The 27,948-nt window shown below is 54.2% G+C and overlaps 1 protein-coding gene across 3 annotated transcripts; it reads right to left on the bottom strand.

Moving 5' to 3' along the window:
• Positions 1-469: 469 nt before the first annotated feature.
• Positions 470-27,502, bottom strand: PPP2R2D (protein phosphatase 2 regulatory subunit Bdelta). Of its 3 annotated transcripts, none has more exons than XM_038141070.1 (10): positions 27,025-27,502; positions 26,712-26,807; positions 14,339-14,436; positions 12,033-12,198; positions 10,878-10,990; positions 8,407-8,584; positions 7,102-7,266; positions 4,563-4,732; positions 4,394-4,485; positions 470-2,411 (listed from the first exon to the last, which is right to left on the bottom strand). In XM_038141070.1, exons 1-10 carry the CDS (start codon positions 27,029-27,031, stop codon positions 2,132-2,134), a joined length of 1,365 nt encoding a protein of 454 aa, XP_037996998.1. In that variant the 5' UTR covers positions 27,032-27,502; the 3' UTR covers positions 470-2,131. The 3 variants fall into 3 exon arrangements, with proteins under 3 accessions (XP_037996998.1, XP_037996997.1, XP_037997000.1); XM_038141069.1 differs by having other exon boundaries at positions 26,712-26,810; positions 27,025-27,500; XM_038141072.1 differs by lacking the exons at positions 10,878-10,990; positions 12,033-12,198; positions 14,339-14,436; positions 27,025-27,502 and having other exon boundaries at positions 26,712-26,790.
• Between the last annotated feature and the right edge of the window lie 446 nt (positions 27,503-27,948).

The raw sequence follows: 27,948 nt of genomic DNA, 5'->3' as shown, positions 1-27,948 counted from the left end.
CCGCTCCCCGCTGCTGGGGCCTGCAGGGGCGCCGCAGCTCCTCAGCTGCTGCCGCGGGCCTGCCCAGAGCCCTGGGGCACGAACAGCCCCGCAGGGTTGGGGTGGGAGGCAGCTGGAAGCCCCCCCAGCTCCGCCCCATCCAGTTCCACCCCGCCCCACGGCGAGCATCTTTCACTGGCTGGGGCGGCTCCGCTAGCAGCAGCTTTACCAACCTGACACTGAAACCTGGTTAGCTAGAAGGATAAAAATGCCATGACAACGGTCAAAAGCCAATTGAAAGTGGTACAAGCAAAGAGGGCTGTAGAATAGGAGATCCCACCCTCTCCTTTTCGCGGGTATTGCGCTTGTGTTTGCTGAGGAAACAGATCCACAGCCAGCACCCCGGCCACCCCGACCGTCCCAGCTGGAAACACCCCCTGGGCTGGCCAACTCCCTCCCACAAGAAGGAAACACAGGGAGCACGGCCAGGTAAACATTTAAAATTTATTAAACTTTTTGGTCAAAAGAACTGAACAATTATGTACAACCCCACGGATCGGCTCGAGCAGGCGTTGGGAACGCGGCTGGATCAACGCTGCAGCGACCCCCCAGTTCCACATCTCCAGAGATCCAAAGTGTCACAACCAACGGACAGGGCAGGACCGGAGCGAGCCTTTCCTGGAGAGCCTCGGGCTTGTCCTTCCCCTCGCTGGGACCCAGCGGCTCGGGGGCGGTACCGGGAGGGACGGCCACGGCTTGCTCTCGGGACTGGAACACGCCTTTGTTCCAGGGAAAACGGAGTGTAACCACGCTTGGGGCTGGCCGGGGGAAAGCTTGGGGCTCTGGGAAGGAGTTCCCAGGCTGCAGGCACCTGGCAGAGCGCAGCCTCCGGCTGCTGGGGGCTGCTGGACGCGGCCCCAGGCTCATCCGGGGGAAGGGGATGTGATTTAGGCCTCTTTGGAAGAAAAAAAAAAAAACAAATTAAGAAACAGTACCTAAGGCTTAAAACAAGTGAGCGAGAGAGCTCCAGCAGCTGCTGTCCCGCCCGCCGGGGCTCGGCGTGGCCGCCCTGGGCAGCCCAGCCCGGAGCGGCTCTGGAACTGCAGTGGGAAATGCAAGATTCTATGCCAAATACTTAAAATAAACTGTTCCCTTTGTGACAAATACTAAAAAGGTTAAAAACCATAACGCACGTCAGGTCTGCCTCTGGCTGAGGGTGAGATGTGCAGGAAGCTGCATGCCCATCCCCAGAGCAGAGGCGGCGGCGATGTTTTGGTTCCCTCCGTGCAAGGCCGACACTTGGTTAAGGCTGTGGATGTTTCTAGGACCCTTTCCATCTCCTACTTGGCACACACAGAGCCTCTGACAACAAATCCAGTGCAACTCCAACTCTATGACAATGCCATGGAAACTCTAAATTCAGAATCTGAAATACTACACAAAAAAGTTCGTATTAGTCTGCCAAAAACTCGGTGTTTTGGGGCAAACCCTGTCAGAGGTGCCACCAGAACTGTTCTGCAGCAGCTCAGGACATGCAATACAAAAAGAAGACTGAATACATCCCTCCAGCTCTAAGAACACGTTTGATAGGCTGTTATTTATTAAGTGGTCTCCACCAGAAGGTGTGGTTATAGGTACAGTTGGTGAGTAAATAGCCATGGACACCTGCCTAGAGCCCAGCTCAAGCCCTGCAGCGCCCCGGGGTCAGGCCTGGCCCGGGCCCGAGGAGGAATGGACAGGCATCAAGCACGAGAAATGTTCTGAAAGGCCCAAATATTACAGCAGAGAGAGCGAGAGAGAGAAATTACACTTTTATGACAACTTTTTCTTCTCGGGTGTTAAATTTTTTGGTCTATAAACTGGAAAGGAAGGCTCAGACATCAATAAATACATTTGTTTTGAGTGTTGGCCTCATTGAGCACCGTCCACCAATTCTGCCCCGGAGGGTCCTCCCCGAAAGGCGCGTGGACGCCCCCACCCACCGCAGGCAGAACCACGCCAGGAACTCAAAGCCAGGCCAGATGCTCTCCGATAGCTCAAGGGAAGTAAGTGCATCAATGTTCCTCACTGATAGGACAACAAGGCCTTCTGTTACAGATAAACAACTGAGCTGAACTATGTGAGACGAGACTCTGTCCGCGGGCGGCCGTCCTTAGTTAACCTTTTCCTGGAATAAATACAAGTTATTGGTGGCAGCTACAGCGATGATGTTCTCCATGGGGTGCCACGCCGTGTGCAGAATCTTCTTGTTGAAGTCCAGACTGTCAACGGTAATCTCGTCCTTCTTCCTCTTGCCGGTTGTGCACACTTTGCGCGGCTTGAGGATGGCACGAGGCTTGCTGCTCTCCCGGGAGGCCTCCAGGGTGGTGTCCCGGCGCGTGTTCCGCTCAAACGTCCGGAAGAAGTTGTTGTAAGATCCAGTCATGATTGTACTGGTTCAAGGAGAAGGAAGGCACGTCTGGTTAGAAATAAATCCACCCCCTGCTCTCAGCGCCACGCGTGACTGTCGGAGCACGCGCGTCACCAGGCCGCGGCACTCCACTCCTCTCCCCTGCACTGGACACTGCTCTGCTCCTCTGGGGCCTGAGCACTGCTTCCAGTGCACCACTCCTCTTCCAGCACGAGTCCCCCTGGTGTCCCCTCCTGCCACTGGCACTCAGCCGCAGTGACGCTTTGTTCATCTGCACGTGAGCAAAGCAGGTTTTCCTGGTGCTCCTCCATCCCTCTGTCCCTTGTCAACACAAGTCAGACTGGTCTGGATTGGAAGGGACCCCAAATCCCCCCCAGAGCCACCCCTGCCATGGCAGGGACACCTCCCACTGTCCCAGCTGCTCCAGCCCCAGTGTCCAGCCTGGCCTGGGGCACTGCCCAGGGATCCAGGGGCAGCCCCAGCTGCTCTGGGCACCCTGTGCCAGGGCTGCCCACCCTGCCAGGGAACAATTCCCAATTCCCAATCTCCCATCCAGCCCTGCCCCTGGCAGTGGGAGCCATTCCCTGTGCCCTGTCCCTCCAGGCCCTTGTAAATACTCTCTGGGTTCTTGGCTCCTCCAGGTACTGTGAGGCCACCCTGGGGCCTCTGCAGGTGAACAGCCTTTCAGCAAGAGCCTGAATAGCCTCTCCCAGCCTTTCCCCCCAGCAGAGCTGCTCCATGCTCTGATCATTTGGTGCCTCCTCTGGCTTCTCTGCAGCAGCTCCAGGTCCCTCCTGTGCTGGGCTCTGCAGCTGGGGCTCACCTGGGCACAGGGGCAGGAACAGCCCTGGCAATCCTCTTGGTGTGACCTGTCTACTGCAGGGTTTGTGCCCTCACATCTGTCACTCGGAGCTGTTGGCCTGAGTTCAGAGCAGCCAGCCCTGGTGCTGCCCAGGCTGAGCTGAGTTCAGAGCAGCCAGCCCTGGCCTGCCCAGGCTGAGCCGAGTGTAGAGCAGCCAGCCCTGGTGCTGCCCAGGCTGAGCTGAGTTCAGAGCAGCCAGCCCTGGTGCTGCCCAGGCTGAGCTGAGTTCAGAGCAGCCAGCCCTGGTGCTGCCCAGGCTGAGCTGAGTTCAGAGCAGCCAGCCCTGGTGCTGCCCAGGCTGAGCTGAGTTCAGAGCAGCCAGCCCTGGCCCTCTGCAGGCTGAGCTGAGTTCAGAGCAGCCAGCCCTGGTGCTGCCCAGGCTGAGCTGAGTTCAGAGCAGCCAGCCCTGGCCCTCTGCAGGCTGAGCTGAGTTCAGAGCAGCCAGCCCTGGCCCTGCCCAGGCTGAGCTGAGTTCAGAGCAGCCAGCCCTGGCCCTCTGCAGGCTGAGCTGAGTTCAGAGCAGCCAGCCCTGGCCCTCTGCAGGCTGAGCTGAGTTCAGAGCAGCCAGCCCTGGTGCTGCCCAGGCTGAGCTGAGTTCAGAGCAGCCAGCCCTGGCCCTCTGCAGGCTGAGCCGAGTTCAGAGCAGCCAGCCCTGGTGCTGCCCAGGCTGAGCTGAGTTCAGAGCAGCCAGCCCTGGTGCTGCCCAGGCTGAGCTGAGTTCAGAGCAGCCAGCCCTGGCCCTCTGCAGGCTGAGCTGAGTTCAGAGCAGCCAGCCCTGGCCCTCTGCAGGCTGAGCTGAGTTCAGAGCAGCCAGCCCTGGTGCTGCCCAGGCTGAGCTGAGTTCAGAGCAGCCAGCCCTGGCCCTCTGCAGGCTGAGCTGAGTTCAGAGCAGCCAGCCCTGGTGCTCCCCAGGCTGAGCCGAGTTCAGAGCAGCCAGCCCTGGTGCTGCCCAGGCTGAGCTGAGTTCAGAGCAGCCTGCCCCAGCCCTCTGCAGGCTGAGCCGAGTTCAGAGCAGCCAGCCCTGGCCCTCTGCAGGCTGAGCTGAGTTCAGAGCAGCCAGCCCTGGCCCTCTGCAGGCTGAGCTGAGTTCAGAGCAGCCAGCCCTGGCCTGCCCAGGCTGAGCCCGGGCCCCGGGGCCTCACCTGTCGGAGCCGTTCCAGCAGCACTCGAACTTGTCGAAGATGCAGTCGTTCTCGTACAGGGAGCACAGCTTGCTGCGCAGGTACTCGTGCACCTGGGGACAGGGACAGCGTTGGACACGCACGCGGGGCACGGGGACAAAGGGACGGCTCGGCACAGAGGGGGCTGTACCTGGTAGGTCTCCACGGGCCGGTTCTCCATGTTGAGGTCCCACACCTTGACAGACAGGTAGTCTCTTGTCATCATGTATCGCCCGCTGTGGCTGAATTTCACATCAGATATCGAGGATATTATTTCTGAAAAAAATGATCTGCTGCTAGGATCTTCAGGTTCCTCAAAAACTGCAGAGAGAACACACAGTGCCACATGAAACCAACGCCAGCTCTTACGGCTTCCATGTTTTCAGTACTGGACAATTTTAAATCAGTGACTAGTTTCTTTTTGAAGAAAGTTGCTCTTTGACAGCTCTCAGAAACAATCTCTTTTTTAGCACGGTGGTGCTCTAGGTCACCAGACTGCCAGATGTCCTTCTCCAGCATTCAGCTGGAGCACAGCACCAGCAAAGCACAACCCACAGGCCTTGGGGATCTTGGGGAGCAGCAAACAGCCGTGGGTACTGTACCCATCACACCTGATCTACACGCCAGCCAGCACAGCAGCAGGTGGCAACAGCAGTGAGTTCTCCTGAACACCAGGAGACCACTGGACCATGTACTGTTCTTCAGCTCTGAACCACAGCTGTACTAAACAAACACTGAAATGTGAGCAGCTACATCTGCAGCACAGTTGGTGTGATTTCAGAGAGCAGATCAACACACGTGTTGTTTAAATCCACGAGTCAGCCTCTGAAAGCAGAGATTCCTGACCCAGGCTACCCAGATCTCACTCACATGTGACAGACCCCTTGTAGCAGGAAGTGATTCAGTCACGAGCAGTTACAAATAAAGTGCTTTTAAGTGATTTAATGCAACACTGAACCGGATCAGTGGGGTGGCCTCGCGTTAGTCACTTCCCATTGCACAAGAATTTCCTCCTAGCTCCAAGAAAGGCTGCAGTGCAGGAAGCTGGCCTGGAAGTGTGCGTGTGGCAGGCACCCCCAGGGCTGGGCACACTGCTGGAGCTCAGCTCTGCCAGCAGGGAACAGGGACACGGGGCTGTGTGCAAGGCCCGGGCAGGATGCTCATGGCTTCCACAGCAAAGCCTTCTTCCCTCACCCGCCCACACTCTGGCGGCTCAGCAGCCAGGGGAGCAGCCACCCTGCATCCCTGGAAACTTCCAGGGCGTATTCCTAGGGATTCATCCTACCCTAGCAGCTGCCCTGGTCACCCTGGTGACAGGGGACAGTGGTTCTGGCAGCAGCAGCCCTGTTTGCAATACACAGAGGTGCAAGAGCTGCCTGAACTGGCACGGGGAGAGCAGACACCTTGAGAGGCACCCGGGCCGAGTGTGGCCAGCAGACAGGTGTCACTGTGCCCAGAGCACTCGTTCCCGTCAGTTCATGAGGCACACAGGGGCAAAGAGCAGCCAGCTGGTGCCTCACGCTACCCTGTGCCCAGCCTAGAACAAGAGAACTGAGCCGTGCCCAGCCTAGAACAAGAGAACTGAGCCGTGCCCAGCCTAGAACAAGAGAACTGAGCCGTGCCCAGCCTAGAACAAGAGAACTGAGCCGTGCCCAGCACCGCCCAGCACCGCTGGCCTGGCACTGCCAGGGAGGTCGGGACCCCCGGGCTGGAGCAGCACGGCCAGAGGGAAGGACGGACAGAGGGAAGGAGGGAGGGCAGGCAGGAAGGCAGGCAGGCAGGCAGGAAGGAAGGAAGGAAGGAAGGAAGGAAGGAAGGAAGGCAGGCAGGGAGGAAGGAAGGAAGGAGGGCAGGCAGGGAGGAAGGAAGACAGGCAGGCAGGGAGGAAGGAAGACAGGCAGGCAGGGAGGAAGGAAGACAGGCAGGCAGGGAGGAAGGAAGACAGGCAGGCAGGGAGGAAGGAAGACAGGCAGGCAGGGAGGGCAGGCAGGAAGGAGGGCAGGCAGGCAGGAAGGAGGGCAGGCAGGCAGGAGGGCAGGAAGGAAGGAGGGCAGGAAGGCAGGAAGGAGGGCAGGAAGGCAGGAAGGAGGGCAGGAAGGCAGGAAGGAGGGCAGGAAGGCAGGAAGGAGGGCAGGAAGGCAGGAAGGAGGGCAGGAAGGCAGGAAGGCAGGCAGGAAGGAAGGCAGGAAGGCAGGCAGGAAGGAGGGCAGGAAGGCGGGCAGGAAGGAAGGAGGGCAGGCAGGCAGGCAGGAAGGAGGGCAGGCAGGCAGGCAGGAAGGAGGGCAGGAAGGAGGGCAGGAAGGCAGGCAGGAAGGCGGGCAGGAAGGCGGGCAGGAAGGCGGGCAGGAAGGCGGGCGGGCAGGAAGGCGGGCGGGCAGGAAGGCGGGCGGGCAGGAAGGCGGGCGGGCAGGAAGGAGGGCAGGCAGGAAGGAGGGCAGGCAGGCAGGCAGGAAGGAGGGCAGGCAGGCAGGCAGGAAGGAGGGCAGGAAGGAGGGCAGGAAGGCAGGCAGGAAGGCAGGCAGGAGGGCAGGAAGGAGGGCAGGAAGGAGGGCAGGAAGGAGGGCAGGAAGGAGGGCAGGAAGGAGGGCAGGAAGGAGGGCAGGAAGGCGGGCGGGCAGGAAGGAGGGCAGGCAGGAAGGAGGGCAGGCAGGAAGGAGGGCAGGCAGGAGGGCAGGAAGGCAGGCACTCACACTTGGAGTGCTGGTCGCACAGCGCTGAGGAGCGCATGTCGCACAGGCGGATGGTGCCCTTGCTGCTGCTGTACACGAACACGTTGCAGTGGTGCGGGTGGAACTCGGCCGCCGTGATCACCTCCGTCAGCTCCTCCATGTTGGCTGGTTTGATGTCCACGATGTCTGCCACAGCTGGTCAAGGCCTGCAACGCTTCACACCCGAGCCCCTCCGGCAGCTCATCGGTGGCAGAGCTGAAAAATGCCACCTAGGAAAGCGGGGCGAGAGCTTCCTTTCCACAAGGTAAGGTACAGGAGTGGGGGACAGAATGGAGGGAGAACTCTGGATTTGACAAGTCACAGAATCCCAGAATGGTCTGGAGTGGAAGGGACCAGATTGCCCTAAGCCCTGCCCAGCCTGGCCCTGGGCACTGCCAGGGATCCAGGGGCTGCCCACCCTGCCAGGGAACATATTCCTTCCCACCTAACCCTGCCCTCTGGCTCTGGGAAGCCATTCCCCTTTGGCCTGTCATTACATGCTCTTTTAAAAAGTGCTTCTCCACTTTTTAAAAAGTGCTTTCTGCATCCCAAATCCACAGATGCTGGACAGTTTCAGACTCCTGGAGTGAAAGAATACCTCACAAGAATCAAAGTCCAGCAAGTCTCCCTAAGGCTCCTTTTTAATGCTTCCTACTGCGCACCAAATAAACCTCATCTCTTTCCCTAAAGCTTTGGAAAACCTGACCTATTTAGGCATCAGTACTCCTACAACTTTTATTTGACTGCAGATTTGTCAGTGTAAAGCACCCTTGTAAGTGTTAACAGTGCTTTAACAGTGTAAAGCACCTGTTACTTTTAGCTGCACAGGTTTGCAGAAAGATCTGAAAATTACTTCTGCAGTTAATGGCATAATTTGACATGAAAAAAATACTGAGATTTGGTTTCAAGAGAAGTGTCACTTGGTTAAGAGACCACAAACTTTGAAAGAAGTATCCACAGTAACAAAGGATCTACTGTTCATATCCAGCAACTCTTATTTAAGCTGACTGAACTTCACAAGTTAGGGATGCTCCCACAATTCCTCAGTTTCCCCTTAGAACTCAAACCCTCTCTGGTGTTTCTACTGACAGTTTTGCTCTGGAGGCACGCTTGCCCTCAGCAACGACTGAGCATCCCAAAGCCTGCTTTCCCTGCATTACACCTCCAGACTTCAGAATCCTCTTTTCAGCGCTGGCTTCTAACACCCACTCTAATTAGTAACACCCAAGCGAGTCTCTTAAACACAGGCAGCTGTGCACCCGCTGTGCAGAGGGCACCGAAGGATACTAAAGCTCCTGTTGGTGACCTCCAGGTGCCAGAGGTTGATGCGGAGGTCGTCGGCAGACAGGTACGTGGCGTAGTCGCTGTTGACAGAGATGGAGTTGATGTGGTAGGTGTGGGCGTTGGCGAAGGTCCTGCGCGGGCTGGCCTCCACCATCAGGTCCATGGGCTTCAGCGTTGGCACCTGAGCGGGCACAGAGCACACGGGCTGGGCACAGAGGGACTGCTGACCCCCGGGGTCACTGCTGATCCCCACACTTCACCCTGGCACAGAGTGACTGCTGACCCCCAGGGTCACTGCTGACCCCCACACATCACCCTGGCACAGAGGGACTGCTGACCCCCGGGGTCACTGCTGACCCCCACACTTCACCCTGGCACAGAGTGACTGCTGACCCCCGGGGTCACTGCTGACCCCCACACTTTACCCTGGCACAGAGTGACTGCTGACCCCCATGGGGTCACTGCTGACCCCCACAGGGTCACTGCTGACCCCCACCCATCACCCAGCACAGGGTCAGTGTCTTAGGAAGGACCCTCTGGATTGAGTCCGTTCCCCCAGCACTGCTGAGGCCACCACTATCCCCTGTCCCCAAGTGCCACAGACAGCTGTGAAACCCTTCCAGGGATGGGGACTCTACCCCTCTGCCTGTCCAGTTTCCCCTGCAGAGCTTCCTGCCCTCCAGCAGATGCACATCCCACTCACCTTCGATCCCCTGTCAACTCAGAGGCTGCCCTCCATCTCCTCAGCCAGATCATCAATAAACACCACAAACAGAACTGGCGCCAACACCGAGCCCTGAACCCCACAGCTTGTTTGATGGCAATTAATTAATTGCACTGCACAGATTTCTGTATTGATTCGGTGACTAAACACTTCTGAAATCCACTGAGCACAAAAAACACTGAGAGAGCACACGGATGCTGACTTTGGACACTGCCAGCAGGAAACCTCCCAGTCAAAGGCAGCCCTTGGTGCCTCTCCCAACAGCACGTGGGCTGTGTTTGTAAACAAACCCTGAGAAATGTCCCCAGACCTCAGACTCGGGGTGCTCAGGAAACTGGCAAGAACAGCCTCCAAGGAGATTCCCAATTTGCTCATCAACAGTCAGCAGCAATTCAGGCACACCTGGATGTCCTGCTCCCCCAGCCGAGCTCAGGGGTGCCTAAGGTAACCTGTCCTCCTGGAACCGGGACTGATCCAGCCCAGAGCTCCCTACCTGCCTTCCTGGTTTGTTTACACCAACTAACGACTACAATTAATCCATTACTCTTTATCAGGCCACTGTCCTATCGCAGCAGAGTGCTCCCAGCCTGGCTGTGACAGCACAGGTGCACCAGTGGGAAAGATCAGGAATGGGACTTGGAAATGCCAGGGTCTCTGTGTAAAGTGCTGCTTCTCCTCCAGGGCCACGTCCCCACGACCATGGGCACTGAGTTTCTGTAGCAAAACCTGGCAAGAGAGCCCCAGAGCTCCTGGTACACTGCGGCTCTCCAAACCCTGAGCATTTTAACACATGAAGGTACCTCCAGGTGAGGTTTTTCCTCCAACCAGCTCTTGTTCAGATTTGGCTCATCCATCAGCCCTTCTCCCAGGCTGCGGTGCCTGCAGGGGCTGCAGCCCAGAGCAGCAGCAAGTGCAGGGACTGGCTGGAGAGGTTCCTGCTGCTGCTGCGGCCCCCGTGCAGGACCGTGCCTTAAGGAGCTCAAAGTGCCCCCAAAGTGCCCCAGCTGTGCCTGCTCCAGCAGGGCAAGGCTGCAGAACCCAAACTCCACCGGGACCTCCTTCTACCACTGATCCCAAGGGACGTCCTCGGGTTTAGCTGCTCTCCCTGGAACACTCGCTCCCACCCGAGCAGCGGTGCACACACCGAGGCAGCGGAAATCCTTTCCCAACGCATCTTGAACACCCAAAGCTTCTGTTCAATGCTCAGCTTTGGCAAAAGCAAGACAAAGCCCAAGAACTGCCTCCAGCTGAAGTCCCTCCCATGGAGGGGGGCTCTGAGAGCAGCGAGAGCCTCACTTCTGCTCCTGCTGATGGTGGAACAACATGAAACCCAGGAAAAACCCCAACCCCCCCTTCATTTCTTGGGCTCCTGCTCCAAATGATCCCAAGTTTGGAACACTAACCCTGCCACTACAGCATGACAGCCCAAGACTATTCCAGTGCACATTAGGTTATCCAAATGCTTGGAACTTGCTCTAACAAACACACCTTCATCCCGCCACAGAATTCCAATTTTTGAGTCGTTCTCTTAGAAATACAGTATTTTAACAATGGAAGTTTCCCTCAGGCTTTCCAGAGGAACTTTTTAAAATAGTTTTTATCTCTAAGAACATGAAGTGTTTCCATTTTTTTCTGAAGGTTTCAGTGAGCCTGACACAAATACCATTTTTGATTTGCACATTTCAGTTTGGTAGCACAGAGACAGAAGAGCATGCAGAGAGATGCACAGAGTCAAGGAGCAGAGACGTACCCGTAGTTCTGTGACTCGGAAAGGCTCCCTAAGTCTTCCATCTTCATCTTTTAAATTATAACCTTCGGCTCGTTTATCCCTTTCACTTATTTTCCATAGTTTAATAGTTTTATCTAAAACCAAAAAATTCACATGCTTGAGAAGGGATTGAATACAAAATGAAATCAGTAAATATGGACTCAGCAGAGTGGACACGAGTGACCTGTCTGCGTTTCCCCTGCCTGCAGCAGAAGGACCCTGATGGAGCTCTTTATCCACAACGTGAGGTGCAGTTTGAGTAAGATCCCAATTTGTGCCCGAGCACTAAGGCCCTGTGCCTCCCACCCAGCCAAATGCCCCTGCCTGGAGAGAGTTTCACACAGCAAGCAGCCAAACTCCCCACTAAGCCCTGCATGGTCAGCTGAATGCCATCAGGAGACCACTGCTAGGGACCAAACCCCACAAACACATGAACTCCTTGTCATAAAGGAAACCAGGTCTGTCCCAGGCACCTGCTCAGAGGCAGCCAAAGGTGGAGATCAGGGTGTGTCCCAGTGTTTGGGCTTCCAAAGGAAGGCAGGTGCCAGGCGTTACCAGAGAAGTGCTCCCTGTGCAGGCAGTGAGTGCACACTCGTCTCACCCAGCGGGGAGATCCCTGGCTAACTGGAGCAAACCCCTGCTCCCCAGACTCCTGCAGAGCATTTCAGTGACACAGTTTAAAGAGTGCTTTGTTAAGACTTCTATCAGAGGAAATTATTTTAATTGCACAGACCAGTAGACAGAAGTCACTCCTGCTTTTAGAATTTCACCATTGCCTCACAAAGTGATCCAAACTGTTGGGAATAACGTATTCCTCTGATAATAAGAGCAAGTTTTTTCCAGAATAGTTAAACAGAATAGTTTAGGTTGGAAAATACCTTGAAGACATGAGTCTTACTGTTCCCACTAACCCATGTACCCAGTTCTACAATTTCATTTACAGATGCTCCATGATGCACCAAAGCTAAACAGACCCAATATTAACACAGCCAACATTACAATCAAGACGTATTTTGCATGTAATTAGAGAAGACATTAAAACAACCCCAAAATATGTCAGAAAAAAACCCCAAGTGTATGACAGGTGAGACAATATTCCAATGACAGAGTTCTTTGTGCAAAAGAAAGGGCCCTTACCATTTGTAGACAGCAGGAAGTGAGCAGCATTCTGTTGTGGTAACCACCTAATTTTATTAATTTTTTCCTCAATTTCTAGACTTTTCAAGTAGTCAAACTCAGGCTCATGACTCTGGAAGGTACTGTAAACATTGTATTCTCCCCGAGAGAGAGGACGGCTTTTAGTCTGCAAGAAAAAGAGCATTTCTTGAGGCTGGTGGCACTGGGTCCCTCAGAAATGGCCCCCACAAAACAACCACTAGAAACTGTCAGTCAGAACGTCAGCTTTTACAACAGCTCTTGAATTTTGAACCTTCAGTCTGGGATATTGTAGCCAGTTTAGCATCAATACAGCGCACACAGCCTTTCTTTAGAAATGTAATTTTATGTATAAATATCTGTGCACCCTTCAGGCTTTGCCATTCTCATGTGGTGGCTGTGGGAGCGAGGAACAGAGAGCAAAGTCCCAAGGCTCCCCAGATTTGCATTATCAGATTTGAGGCAACCTGCTATCAGGCTCTTTCTGAGTAAGCTGGTGTCAGTGGTTTGTGCTGCAGAGCAGCCCCAGGGGTGCAGTTTGCCCTGCAGTGTCTCGTGCTGTGGAGCCTCCATGCTCTCACTGAACTCTCACACTGCACATGAGTGCACTCCCTACACGCCAGTGACCCGTAAGAACTGTGGGCAGCTCCTCTCACCTGACCCCACGCACAGGTTCCCTGCACTCAGGGCGAGCTGCCTTGGCACTGCTGCTTTCCCTCACACGTTTGGCTGGAGTAATTGCTGCTTGCAAGTGAAGTCAGGTCCTGTGAGCCCAGGGCATGATGCAGAGCATTCCAGGATGCTTTCCCAAATCCCAAGTGTCTGGGGAACTGTGTAACCACCCTAAGCTGTCCCTGACCTAGTTAGCCAAATCTTAAATCCAAATTGAGTAAAAAATATGGCTATTATTTTAAGGTTCCAGCATTATACACTTATTTGAGATTCTTTCCTGCAATTCTGCACATGACAAAAGAAATGCTCCTCATTCCCAACTCTTCCCTCAGTTTCCCTGTGCTCCCAAGGAGACAGCTGAATAGTCCTGTGTGAACAGTCTGACCTGGGGTTTGTTTTCCCTTTGCCAAGGAAGTGCTGTGACAGGCAGGTTTTGCTTTATGAAACAACTGAGAGCCAACCCATAATAGTCCCCCTCCCCATCATGCAACTCCAAGATCCTGAGAGGTCCAGGATGTGCCTGAAGCACTTCTGACCTTATCTCTGGGCCTCAGTCAAGCCTCTGGCCACCCCAGTAAATGATGAATGAGCCTGGAGCCGCGTGGCTCAGCCAGGTAACATTTCAGCAGCGCTGGCACCTCACTGCCCCAGAGCCCCCAGAGCAGAGAGGGCAGGGCTGGCAGCAGCAGCACAGCCAGCAGAAATGCAGAACACCGGCCAGGTGCTCATTAACACAGCATCATCTGAGCCCCTGCTGCAGAAACCCCACAGCACACGGAGATCTGTAACATTCATCTACAGACAAGCTGAATTAAAATGCCATGATCAATTCTGGTATCATTTCTGGTATCATCATTATCAATTCCATTATCATTTCTGACCCAGGAGAATGCTCAAACCCTCAAATTCCCCTCAACTCCTCGAAGGAGAGAATATGCAGACACTGGTGAGAACTGCCATGTGGAATCCTGACTTTAAAGAACACAATCCCAGATTCCTCCCAGACATGGCAATTACTTCTCCCATCCCCACTGCTGCTCTGGATATCCCAGCTCAGGATGAACACACAGGAACATTACAGCACTGTCACCCAGCTGAACTCATGAAGAGGAGCTGTGGAACTGCAGGAGGGACAGTGCTCCCACCCTCCTGACGGGAAATGCTCAAGTGTTTCTGGAGAAGTGGCTGTTTCCACTGGTTTTTAAATACTTAAACAATTTTAAACTACCTTATCCTGTACTCCTTGCAGCTTATTCCCTGAACTTCTATTACATTCTCTCCCCAAGTATTGTGATTTATCTCAGATCAGCCTGACCCAGTAGAAAAATTCAGGAGAAAGTCCAAATTCTGCAAAGCGACACTGAGGACACCAGGTACATACAAAGAGCTCACTTGGATTTTGGGGACTTTTTTTTTTTTTTTTTGGAAGGAGGGAGAGGAACCCTCACAAAACCAACTTATCAAGTACAGTACAGGGCAGATACTTAGAAACTCATCTAACTTGGGGTTTTCTGAGAAAACTCTCCATTTAAGCCTCAGGGCATGAACAGATGAAGCGAGACTGTGCAACACAAGAACAGCGTAGTAACAACACTTTTGTTTTTTGAGTCACTGACCTCTTGTTCCCTTTGAAATATAACCACTCTGCCACCTTTGTCTCCTGTTGCAAGAAGATCACCAGTGTAATTAAATTCAACTGTTGAAATTATATCAGCTGTAAAGAGAACAGAAATAAACCAGCACTGTAATGTGGAAAGCAAATCAAGCAGTTCCAAGACTTGAGCACAAAAAAAGCATTACAACTCGTATTAATGCAATGACAAAATTCTTCATTTACATCCACAAATGAAGCCATGCTTCAAAGTTTGACACACTTTTATTGACAAGCTAGAACACTTACTCATTCCTCAGCGCAGGCCTTTAGTCACCAGAGGCACACTGGCTCAGGAACCCAAGGTGTGTGCTGTGGGCAGTGTCCATGGGATATCCCTGAGCTTCCCAAGGTGTGTGCTGTCCCTGGGATATCCCTGAGCTTCCCAAGGTGTGTGTGCTTCCCCTGGGCAGTGTCCATGGGATATCCCTGCCCTGAGCTTCCCAAGGTGTGTGTGCTGCCCCTGGGCAGTGTCCATGGGATATCCCTGAGCTTCCCAAGGTGTGTGCTGTCCCTGGGATATCCCTGAGCTTCCCAAGGTGTGTGTGCTGCCCCTGGGCAGTGTCCATGGGATATCCCTGAGCTTCCCAAGGTGTGTGTGCTGCCCCTGGGCAGTGTCCATGGGATATCCCTGAGCTTCCCAAGGTGTGTGCTGTCCCTGGGATATCCCTGAGCTTCCCAAGGTGTGTGTGCTGCCCCTGGGCAGTGTCCATGGGATATCCCTGAGCTTCCCAAGGTGTGTGTGCTGCCCCTGGGCAGTGTCCATGGGATATCCCTGAGCTTCCCAAGGTGTGTGTGCTGTCCATGGGCAGTGTCCACGGGATATCCCTGCCCTGAGCTTCCCAAGGTGTGTGTGCTGTCCATGGGATATCCCTGAGCTTCCCAAGGTGTGTGTGCTGCCCCTGGGCAGTGTCCACGGGATATCCCTGCCCTGAGTTTCCCAAGGTGTGTGTGCTGTCCCTGGGAATATCCCTGAGCTTCCCAAGGTGTGTGTGCTGCCCCTGGGCAGTGTCCATGGGATATCCCTGAGTTTCCCAAGGTGTGTGTGCTGTCCCTGGGAATATCCCTGAGCTTCCCAAGGTGTGTGCTGCCCCTGGGCAGTGTCCATGGGATATCCCTGAGCTTCCCAAGGAGTGTGTGCTGCCCCTGGGATATCCCTGAGCTTCCCAAGGTGTGTGTGCTGCCCCTGGGCAGTGTCCATGGGATATCCCTGAGCTTCCCAAGGTGTGTGTGCTGCCCCTGGGCAGTGTCCATGGGATATCCCTGAGCTTCCCGAGGTGTGGGCAGTAGCACTGCCGTGTCCATGGGATATCCCTGAGCTTCCCAAGGTGTGGGCAGTAGCACTGCAGTGTCCATGGGATATCCCTGAGCTTCCCGAGGTGTGGGCAGTAGCACTGCAGTGTCCATGGGATATCCCTGAGCTTCCCAAGGTGTGGGCAGTAACACTGCAGTGTCCATGGGATATCCCTGAGCTTCCCGAGGTGTGTGTGCTGTGGGCAGTGTCCATGGGATATCCCTGAGCTTCCCAAGGTGTGTGTGCTGTGGGCAGTGTCCATGGGGATTTCCCTGAGCTTCCCAAGGTGTGGGCAGTAGCACTGCAGTGTCCATGGGATATCCCTGAGCTTCCCGAGGTGTGGGCAGTAGCACTGCAGTGTCCATGGGATATCCCTGAGCTTCCCGAGGTGTGGGCAGTAGCACTGCAGTGTCCATGGGATATCCCTGAGCTTCCCGAGGTGTGGGCAGTAGCACTGCAGTGTCCATGGGGACACCCCTGCCCTGAGCCTCCCCCAGGGACCCCAGCCCAGTGTGTGCATCGTGCCCCGATGCAGGTGAGGCTGAGGCACACCTGCCTTCCCCAAGCACTCAGGGAGTCAGGAACTTCAGGAGCCTGAACAGGCAGCTCTGCTCAGCCAAAGGGGCAAAATAGAAACAAAATTCTTCAGCTGAGCTTCCGGAACCAGCTCCCTGCAGAAGCATCAGCGAGGACACATGGAAGCAGGATAGCAAAGGAAAAGCCCTCAGGACCCGCAGTGCCCTGGGGCCCGGAGAGAGCCAAGTGCTTATCCCCAGAGCAGCCCCAGCGCCTCTGGGAGGTGGCAATAAAGAAATAATTGCCACTGAACAGCCCCAGCCGAGGGGAGGTGAGATAAGGAGCGGGAAATGTCTGTCCCGGGGCTGGGGCAGATGGTAACAGACCTGACAAAGCACTCAGCAAACACCGCTCCTGCTGGGCCTGCTCACATCAAATATTGCATTTATGATGCAGATAGCAAAATTCTGAGGCTTCAAGTGTATCACATCAATTAGTTCCAGAGTGTGCAATTGGAGACTCCCTGGAAACTCCTTTCCTGGATTGATCTTGATGTGCTATCTTTGAAATTCCTTTCGATAATGCCCCACTCTCACCAGGAAGGTGATTAGAAACACTAACCAGTTTTCTCAACACAAATTCATTTTTCATCTTTTACCAATGATGGCCTTAAAAGTTTTTTCCTAGTATGGAGAAATAATGATTTACCTTCCTGGATTAAAAAAAATATTATTTAGAACAACTAAATAAATGAGTAAATAGAATCTACAGATTTATGCCAGCCTTCAATATCACATAACTAACAGCTTTTGGACACATCCAGTTTTACAGTCACCTTTCTTTAAAGGGAATTACTAGTCAATTTCAGTTATTGTTAATTATACACAGGGATTTTGGAAGACACCCTGGAGAGCCAGGAAACCAAGAAAAAGAAACAAACAATCAGTGACAAGCAATCAGTGAAATGACTTCACTGAGAACTGTATGACATTTTCAGCACTCAGATAGAAAGAAGCCCTTGAGTTATGAAAGTTTATTAGTAGCAAAACGAATATTCTACTACCACCCCCACCTGCAAGCCCTTCCAGCAAGGATCCCTTTTACCCTTGGAGAGTTAGGAATAACAGCAGGAACAAATGCCTCCACAGCACATACAACTCTTCCAAAGTCACAAAAGCCACTTTTCCATTTTGTTTCAGAAAAGGAAGAAGTTATTATTAGCTTCTCCCATTTTCTACTGGAGTATTCACACAATTATTTGCTCAAAATAATCTGTGTATCATTTCTGTTTCCCAAAAATGCCCAAACCAGCTGCTGACACAGCCATTATTCCCCAGCAGTGCTACCCAGACAAACAGAATCTTGGGTGGAAACACAGACACTACCCAAATTCCATGGCTTGAAACAAGAAATGCAGGGAGAGGAGGGTAAAGAAGATGCACTGAAATAGTCTGTCAGCAACATGCTCTAGGGAACAGGGAACTGGGGGGGCACAGCAGGACAAAAATAGAGAAGCTTCCTTCAAATATCCTCTAAGTTACAAAATTTGGAATATGAGCAAATACCTGCTTTAATAGCCCTGTACTTGTTTCATCCATAAACGTATGAATGATAAAGCTTTCCCTATAGGCGTGTTTAATTGAAGCAGATCAACCCCCAAATCATTCCACCCACTATCCTCAGCACTCTACCATCTCAAAGCAGGTGAAACAAAAAAAAAGTATTCCAAGACTCCAAGTAAAGCACAGAATGAATTCCAAACCATCCCTGTTCTGCTCAGCACTGCACCCACCTACATTTGCTCTTCACTTCCAAGTCACCTTAAAACTTTTAGGAAAGAACAAAGCAAACCTCTGCAGGCTCCTCACCATTGCTTTAACTCTGGGATTTCTAGGCTTTTTTATTAGATGTCATAACTTCTTCTCAGGTATACAAGCACCATCTTATCCCCCTGCCTTACCCTTCTCCACGGCAGCAGAGTACCTCCCAGGGAATGTGGGGAAGGGTGAGCGAAGCCAAGCAGTGTGGTATTGCTCATGGACAGCACCCCAGGGCCCTTCTCAGGCACTGCTTTCTAGAAACAGAGGTTTGTCCAGCTGTCCCTCCAGTTCTGTCCCTGTGGGGCTGGGGCCTGCTCTGCACCCAGGGAAATCCTCCTCCTGAAACCAGGGAGGGCAGCAATCCCGTGACTTCACAGTAACACACAAGGCTGGCAATATTTCTTTCCAGACAAGAAAAATTCATGTTTAGCCTCACTTCTGGAAATGAGTTCCAACTTGGTTACACTGCATCCAGAGGAGAAACTCCGAGCTGTTTTCACAGCTGCTGTATTAAAAGGATTGCTGGCAACTACACTGTGATTCTGTACCCCCAAACTGAAGAGCACTGATCACTTCCATGGCTAGGAAACACCATCCCCACACACCAGAGGCCACAAATCCAGCTCTGCAGTGATGTGGTGGAGCCCACTGCCTGCCTCAGGACAGCCCTGTAAGCCTGACAGATGTGTCAAAGCTTAGTTCCAGTGCTCTGAGCCTTTCGCTATCTCTACTGAGTGCGAACCTCCCCACAAACAGCTCCCGCCAGAATTCTGGCAATTTCCAGCCTCCAGAGCCTCCTGGGCAAGCTCTGCTGGGACTGAAGGGGGCCAGGGGGGCAGAGACCAGCTTTTGTTAGGATTTGGAGATGGCAGCAAGCTTATACCTGCAAACTAACTTAATCCCCCCAGGATTCATCCCGGGTATTTCTGACACCGGTATCAACGCCCGGGCTCTCAGCTGAGGTAATGGAGAATGCAAAGAGATCCACAACATCTACATCAGGTGCCTAAAATTAGCTCCTGTGAACTTTTCCTCTCTAAGCTGGCTGTGCATTGCTGCTCTGGTTAAAACCCAAACCTGAAAACATGGAATTAGCTGATGGCTCACCCAGGAGAGAAGGAGTTTGCAGCTGCAGCTTGCATTCAGGACCAACACGAATGAGACATGGCCAGCACCAGCGCCTCTCATCCTCCTGAGCTGCTCAGAGCCTTTTGTCACAAACCCACTCCTCAGACATGTAGTGAAAAGGAACCAACACTCACAGCTCTCTAACAGCACCTAAAAAGGAGAATGCTCCAGCTTGCAGGGCATTTTAACCTAGAATTTTCCAAATGTGTAATGGACAATGTACCACTTCAGCACACAGCCTGAACAGTGCCTGCCTGCAAACCTGGCTCCTGCCCTGCTGCCTGAAGAGGAGCCTGAATGCACAGCCCCATTTCCCAGAGCCCACCCTGGGACCAGAGCAGGAACTTCTATAAGGCCCAGGGAAACCTCTGCAGAGGCTCCTGCTTTGAGAGGAAATGGCTGGACAGGCCTGCAGGCAGACGGCTGGCACGGACTGCCAGGGAGATTGGCAGTGGGAGCTGAGCAGAGGGAACATTGCTGTGGCTGTGACGAAGCTCAGAGGTGACACACCTTTCCCCCCAAAGCTGGAGTTATCTGCGGCTGGGCAAAGGCGTGGGAGGCACCGTGTGGTGTCCCACCGCGGATGGGAAGCGAGCAGAGTGCAGAAAGGATCAGGGTTACGTGCTCCCGCACCAGCTCAGAGAGCAGACACTGGGATCTCCCCAGAACGCTGCGCTGAACCGTGTGACACCACATCAGAAGGAACACCACTCTCTTTGCAGCACACAGGGACAACAGACCATTGTGAGGGACCGCAGGTGACAAACGTGGGCAGTGAGAACAGCAAGGAGCCATCGCTTCAGAGCAACTCAGGAGAGACTCCTCAAATAAAAAAGATAATAGGAGCAAATAAGATCAGTCAAAAAACAGAGAGCCCCTTTAGAGGGAAGAGATTATCAAAGAAAATGAAGCAATTTAGAGACCTGCACCTGCTAAAGAGCAAATCGTAGCAAAATTGTTTAAAAACCCAAATCCTATTGGAGATTAACAAGTTCCAGACACACAGGGCCTCAGAACTGCTTGCCACTGATCTGCAGTAACTGCACTTCCCAAACACTGCCATGGCCGTGCAGCTGCACTGGAGGCTCTGGGGCGGGCAGAGGGAAGCAGGGCTGTGAAGTCAGACAGCTCTCCAGCTGGGATGGCTGCTGGCAGCACCCTGCTCACCCTCCTCAGTGCTGCCACTGCAGGACTCTGGCTGCAGCAGCCACCTCTGCCCCCCAGCCTTGCCCTCCCTCCCTGTCCATGCCAGACTTGCTTCCAGGTGAAGGAGGGCTGTGCCCCACAGCTGCCAGGACAGCCAGCGGGACAGAGAGCCACCCTGCCGTGGGGAGGGACCCACTGCCTGTGCTGTCAGTGCTCCTAAAGTGCTGCTTCCTAAGAGCTGGCAGAAATCACAATCGTACTGAAACACGAGCCAAACCTCACCGCAGCCAATAACCACCTGACAATGTACACACACAGCCACGCTACTCAAATCACCTGTTTTCAGAATATGCCTCCTTATGTGCTCAATTTGTACATTTCCACTTCCAGGATTTCTTTGAGAGTTTCCACAGGAGTGAGGTGCAGCAGACATCAGGAGAATAAGCCAAAGGGCCATCGTTCTGCTCAGACCAAACTTCCCTCAGCTTACCCCGCTAAACACTCTGCCAACCCAAACTATCTGTAAGGTCTAACCATTTTCAGGCCCTAATACTCAAACCACTTGTGAAACTGGCTTTAATTGCCTTGAGGCACCCGGCAGTGTTTAACTTAGTCCAAAATAACTCCGCTTTTGGGACTAACTGAAATCCTTGAGCAGATTTAGGGCAAAGCACGGGCAGGGCAGCGGCCAGGCGGGAAGCAGAAGCTCTCCGAGGTCAGGGCTGCTGCTCACAGGCCACGGCAGACTCCAAACATCTCGTCTGGAGCTGAGTGGGAAAGGCTGCCAGCTCCTGGGTGTCCGGGATGCCCGGAGCTGAGCCACCCCGCTCCTGGAGGAGCGCGCAGCTGCTCCTGGGAGCGCCCAGCACAGCGGGGACAGACACACAGACAGACAGACAGCAGCAGCGCCCTGCTCAGGGGCTGCCAGCACCCCCAGGGATGCACCCAGCACAGCGTGGACAGACAGCCAGCCAGCAGCGCCCTATTCAGGGGCTGCCAGCACCCCCAGCCACCCCCGGGGATGGCCCAGCACAGTGTGGACAGACAGACAGACAGCAGCAGCACCCTGCTCAGGGGCTGCCAGCACCCCCTCGGGGATGGCCCAGCACAGCGGGGACAGACAAACAGACAGCCAGCAGCGCCCTGCTCAGGGGCTGCCAGCACCCCCAGGGATGCACCCAGCACAGCGGGGACAGACTGACAGACAGACAGCAGCAGCGCCCTGCTCAGGGGCTGCCAGCACCCCCTCGGGATGGCCCAGCACAGCGTGGACAGACAGACAGACAGACAGCAGCAGCGCCCTGCTCAGGAGCTGCCAGCACCCCCAGCCACCCTTGGGGATGGCATGGCACAGCGTGGACAGACAGACAGACAGACAGCAGCACCCGGCTCAGGGGCTGCCAGCACCCCCAGGGATGCACCCAGCACAGCGGGGACAGACAGACAGACAGACAGCAGCAGCGTCCTGCTCAGGAGCTGCCAGCACCCCCAGCCACCCTTGGGGATGGCATGGCACAGCGTGGACAGACAGACAGACAGACAGCAGCACCCGGCTCAGGGGCTGCCAGCACCCCCAGGGATGCACCCAGCACAGCGGGGACAGACAGACAGACAGACAGCAGCAGCGTCCTGCTCAGGAGCTGCCAGCACCCCCAGCCACCCTTGGGGATGGCATGGCACAGCGTGGACAGACAGACAGACAGACAGCAGCACCCGGCTCAGGGGCTGCCAGCACCCCCAGGGATGCACCCAGCACAGCAGGGACAGACAGACAGACAGCAGCAGCGTCCTGCTCAGGGGCTGCCAGCACCCCCAGGGATGCACCCAGCACAGCAGGGACAGACAGACAGACAGCAGCAGCGCCCTGCTCAGGGGCTGCCAGCACCCCCTCGGGATGGCCCAGCTCCCCGAGCCCGGCCCATGGCCCAGCGAGCGCCATCCCCTCGGCAGCTCAGGCTGGGTTTCTGCGGTGGCAGCAGGCCGGGAGCCGGCACTGGCAGTCCCCAAAGGACACCCCAAAGCTGCCTCCCGAGCCCGGGGTGCACAGAGCTGTGTGTGTCCCTGCAGGGAATGCCAGACCACGGCACGAAAAGGAGCAGCAAAGCCAGAGCTCAGTTCCACAGATGTGCTCCCTTCCTGCCTGCAGAGCTCGCCCTGCCTTCCCTACAAGCCATGAGAAATTCTGGAGGCTGTTTCTCAGATTCGTGACATAATCCAGTACTCTTTGTGCAAATCTACTGCCTCGGTGTTATTTTTTAACCTTTGGAAGACTAATTCCAATAAGCCTTCTCCTACTAGGAGTTATTTAATTAATTCATGCTATTGTTAGTTTTTTCTAAGTAGCTCATTGTGATGGTTTTGGGTGTACTTCTATCAGGAGTTCATAAAAGTCTTAACATGAGAAGAAAATCAAATTTTTCTTTCAGTTGAAGCTTTCACACCTTCCCATCCTTTAAAAAATACTGGGTTTTGTCATTTTTCATTAGGCTTTTCCCTCTGCACCCAGCCTGCCCGTCTGCAGGGACAAACGCAGTGGCTGCCACTGCTCACACAGGAAGACTTGCACTAACTCCTGCACTCCCACCACCCAAACTGCTTTGCTGGGCATCCCCACTTACAGCTCTGCAATCGATATTCACTGCTTTCAAACTCCTCACCATTCACAGGCTACGCCTCACCCAAGCTTTGTTTTTCATCGAAATATAATGACCTGAATCCCAGCCTGGTTTGGGTTGGAAGGAGCCCCAAATCCCCCCCAGTGCCACCCCTGCCACGTCAGGGACACCTTCCCCTGTCCCAGGTGCTCCAGCCTGGCCTGGGACACTTCCAGGGATCCAGGGGCAGCCCCAGCTGCTCTGGGGAACCCTAAGGCTTCAGGGAGGGCAAAGAGGCACCCGAGGTCCTGCTCGTGCCAAAGCACTGCCTTTCCAGGAAAAGCCAGCCCAAAGCCATTTACAGCCCACCTCTGCCCCTCTGCAGCACAAGTGCCACCTCCAGGCAGCACCAGTGGCCTAGGGTGACAGCAAACAGCATATGGCTCTGGAGTCACTAGTCCCCTACCTTCCAGTTCTCACAGAAAAAATACAGTATTAAAGCTTGCAACCAATTCTGCAGCTCCCTCCATGCAACTGAAGCAGGCATCACAGAGCTGCACCTCTTCCGCAAGAGTTTTTGAAAGCACAAAACCATGCCTGAATTTCCTTTAACAACAGGAGAGCAGCCAAAGTGAATTCCTGAACCACACACGAGAACGTCTTAGAGCGCTGATTTGTAACAACAATTTCTGGAGAACATTTCTAACTCGCTCGCAGCTGCGCTCAGGGTTACAGGCTAGTATCTTTTTATCAGATGGTGGCTGCCTTTGCTCCTTGTGCTCTGCCTCCTGGCAAACTGCTGAGGGGTCTGACCCGCACCCAACAGGCAGCAGAAGCAGAAGGAGAGCTGGCTGGAGGGACGGTAACGAGGGATGTCTCAGTTTGGCAGGACAGTCAATCAATACCAGCCACTATCTGGAGAATTAAAAAAAAAACAAGTTTATTTCTTGGATCATTAATGAGATACAGCACTGCATCCACAAGTGGGCAGGGATTAGATGCAGAACACCTGGCACACGGGAATTTGGGCATATCTGTACATTATTTAATAAACAGATTTACGTTCTACCTGCCCAAAAAAATGTCTCCCAAAAGGGACAATTTTGAACATGCAAAACAAATTCAACACAAAAATCATGGAAGTGATCTGGCAGCATTTGTATTCTCTATTTGGAAAAGTCTTTCTACAAAAAAAATCAGCCCAAGAATTACAAGTTCCAGGGCAATCAGTGCAAGTTTTAGAGTCACGTGGTTAACACTAGCAGCAAGATTACAACACAATCTTTAATTAGCTTTGTTTTCAAACTGTGATTGTTGCCATCCCTAATATTAAATCTTTCACTCAATCTCTGCTTTGTCCTCCAGTCCTCGTCCCTGAATCCAACTAAACTTTTCCATTCTAGAAAAGTCGCATCCAAGCCTTTACAAGACCCATGTTCAATAAGTGCTGGATTATCCTGGTCTTTCAGAAATGGCCAGACTGAACAGTGCCCTTCTCTTTCCTGACACAGAGCCTGAACAGAGGTCAGGGATTAGTCACCGAGGCAAGGCAAGGCACGGACAGGACAAAGAGGAGACAGTGATTTTCTGTATTAATGCCCCAGTCAGGAAAACCCAGCTGCCAGTCTGATACAGCCACTTGTCCCAGGGTTGGTGATGAAGCCAGGCACCTGAGAAACAACTATGGAAGATAAAATGTGTGTTAGACCTACACTGTGTAAGAAAGGATTGCTCGTGAAGTTGCCTGGCTGAGCACTTTCAACTCCTGAATAAACCTCTAAGAAAATCCAGCAAAACACTTTGCATGGCGTAGGCTGGACAGCAACCCCATGGTGTCCTCCTCCTCTGGAGAGCTGATTTTTCACAAAATAGACCAAAAATTCACAGCAGTAGCAAGTTTGCACCGTCACAAAAATGTATGTGCAATTTGAAGGCTATTTCAAGGCAACAGCTGTCCATCAAACAGCTTTAGATGTGCAGTTTGGTAAGGGAGGATTTAAAGGATGGTAATGAGTAAGTATGTCCCTGAGGCCCAAAACCTAGCCATGCATTTGTACTCTTGCTAGGAAATTAAATTTGGGCAGTTATTAGCAAATAAAGAGTGCATTGTTTATATTAAATTCCAATTTCAAGGCAAAATGTAACAGGAGGGGAAAGGCCACAAATCAAAACAAAAAAATCAAGAAGTCACAAAGCCTGTAAATAGTTCTGGTATTCCCACAGGAAAATGGAACTTCAGTGGTAGTTTTGCAAAGCCAGGTGCTGAACGATTCCTGGAGCTTTCCTGCTCTGTGCAAATCCAGGCTGCTCAGGAGTCACCTGGGAAGCAAGATGCCCCCAGGAAGCAGATGTCCCCAGGAATATATCCTTCACTTGTGGAGAACTGGCTTTTAGTCACACAGGTGACAGGTCAGAGAAAAAAGAACCATTTAAAAAAACACACAAGCTACTTATCTACACTTCTACAAGATTTCTGGGAACTTCAGAGCAAGCTACAAAGCGTGCAGAGAGGAGAAAAGGGAAGAAAACAACTGAGTGAGTCCAGTTTCCTGAGCAGTTTCCAGTCTATCCCTCCAATGGCCATTATTTTAAATGGAATGCCAAACAAGTGGCATGAAAATGAAAACACTGTCAGCACAATTTCCCGGTGGCAGGCAGCAAGGAAAAATATTTACTGCATCCAGTAACAAAAATAAAATCCCAAACCCAAGCTGAGCACACACGGCCCTGCAAGTTAATTCACACTTCAGAAAGGAGCACTGCCAGCCTGGACAGTTAGAACACAGAAAATTTAGGGGCAAAAAAAGAACTTTCTCATCGGAGTCAAGCAAAACTCCACCCAGGTTCTGCACTCTACAGAAAACACTTTTCCCAGTTAAAACATTTCTCGTTTTCTACTCTGTCCAAATCATGAAGCGCCTGGAAAGTTTCAGAGAAATGTGAAGGTGTGCCCTTTTTCCCTGCTTAATATCCCTATTTATAGCTCCCAAACGTTAACAAGTGGGAATCAAATCTCTCCACAGCTGCAGGAACCCTTTAAACTGCACTTTTCAATGCAGCACAAATGACAGAGCTGCACTCTCTGTGCGTCAGAGCGAAACTTGACAAGCCTGACAGACTCCACTGGTGTTTCTTTTTTTCCTCTCCCTGTATCGTATCACTGTTTTTACCTTTTATCCTAAGCCCAGAACTGTAGACAGTTATCCTAAGCCCAGAAGTGTGCCCAGCTCTGGGCTCCTCAGGAAAGGAAAGCCAAGGAGCTACTGGAGAGGGTCCAGCGGAGCCACAGAGGTCATTTTGGGACTGGAGCATCTCTGAGATGAGGAGAGGCTGCGGGAGCTGGGCCTGCTCAGGCTGGGAAAGGGAGGGCTGACAGGGGACCCCACCAAGCCGCACAAATGTCCCCAGGGGCTGCCAGAGGCCGGTGCCAGAGCCAGGACAAGCAGCACTGGCCAGGACCTGAACCACAGCAAGTTCCAGCCAGCACGGGGAAGAGCTTCTTTCCCTGGAGGGGCAGAGCCTGGAGCAGCTGCCCAGGGAGGGGCTGGGGTCTCCCTCTGCAGAGCCACTGCGAACGCTGCTGGCCACGTTCCTGCGTCCCTGCTGCAGGGGGCCCTGCCCGGGCAGGGGCTGGGCTGGGTGGTCGCAGAGACCCCCTCCAACCCCAACTATCTAGGGATTCACACCAAAGACCTGGAGGAAGGCACCGTGACTGCTCTGTGATGCTCTACGGGTGGGAGCTCGCTTAGTCATGGCACACACCCCCCGGCACGGCCGGGGATGCTGCGGCGCTGCCCCGCGGCCGCCCGGGAGGGCTCGGCGTGCAGGGGCTGCCCTCACCTTCCGCCACGTCCTCGTCGATCGCCCCCTTCACCTGCAAGAAGCACCACTGCACCTCGTTGTTGCTGCCGCCGCCGTCGCCTCCAGCTCTCGCCACTACTGCGGAGGGAGAAAGGGCGGTGAGAGAGGGAGGGAGAGCGGGGACCCCGCGCCGACCCCGGCCCGGAGCCCTCGGGGCCGCCGCGCTCCCGCATCACCCGCCGGTGCCGCCCGGCGCGGCCCGGCCTGCGGCCGGCTCCCGCGGCCACACGGAGCCGACCCGCGGCCCACCCCGGCGCGAACGCGGAGCCGAGCGCGGAGCGCGGACACAGACCTGCCATGGCGGGGGGAGCCGCGGGAGCGGGGCCGGGAGCGGGGCCGGGAGCGGGACGGAGCCGCCCGGAGCCGCGGGAGGGTTCGCGGTTTCAAAATGGCGCCCATTGCCGGGCGGCCCGGCCGTGACGTCACCGCCGGCTCCCCTCAGGGAGGGCGGGCCGGGCAGCGAGCGGGGCGGCGATCCCGGCCCCGGCCCCGAAACCGGCCCCGGGAGCGGCCCCGGGAGCGGCAGGGTGACCGTGGGGAGCAGGAGGAGGAAGAAGCGGTGGTCTCGGCGCTGTGGAAGCGCTCCCCGGGCGGCAGCGGGGGCTCCACGCGCGCCGCTCCAAGCGCGGCTCTACGTGAAGGGACGGGGCGGGACCGCCACAGCGGGGAGATAACGCTGCGCCTCCCGGCTGATTTCTGCTCGCTCCATGAGGGGTTAATTGTGATGAGGGGGGGAAAAAAAAAAACAACAAAAGCAACAAAAAACTCCAGACGTGCCTCTGACTCGTTTCCGCCCTCAGCGAGCGCCAGAGCCGGGGTGAGGGGAGGGAGGGCAGCGGGGCTCAGGGGTCAGCGCTGCTCTGGGACGGGTTTGTCACAGAATCCCAGAGTCACTGCGGCTGGAAAAGCCCCCCAGCATCACCGAGTCCCAGCTGTGCCCCGTCCCCACCTTGTCCCCAGCCCAGAGCTCTGAGTGCCAGCTCCAGGAATTCCTGGGACACCTCCAGGGATGGGCACTCCAACCCTCCCTGGGCAGCGCCAAGGCCCGACTGCTCTCTGTGACAGCATTTCCTAAGCCCGGCTTGGCTCTGGTGTCTCACTGGCATTTCCTAAGCCCGGCTCAGCTCTGGTGTCTCAGTGGCAGCATTTCCTAAACCCGGCTCAGCTCTGGTGTCTCACTGGCATTTCCTAAGCCCGGCTCAGCTCTGGTGTCTCA

This window comes from Motacilla alba, chromosome 6 (genome assembly GCF_015832195.1).
Source record: "Motacilla alba alba isolate MOTALB_02 chromosome 6, Motacilla_alba_V1.0_pri, whole genome shotgun sequence".
Lineage (NCBI taxonomy): Eukaryota > Metazoa > Chordata > Aves > Passeriformes > Motacillidae > Motacilla > Motacilla alba.
The sequence above is the reverse complement of the archived record's forward strand: the minus strand, read 5'-3'. Positions and strand labels throughout refer to the sequence as shown.

Excerpts from the sequence above, each read along its gene's own strand:
- PPP2R2D (XM_038141069.1), bottom strand. Across the intron at positions 12,199-14,338 it reads TATTTCAAAGGGAACAAGAG|ACTAAAAGCCGTCCTCTCTC; the intron begins GTCAGTGACTCA and ends TTTTTCTTGCAG. Across the intron at positions 10,991-12,032 it reads CTTCCTGCTGTCTACAAATG|ATAAAACTATTAAACTATGG; the intron begins GTAAGGGCCCTT and ends TTTTGGTTTTAG.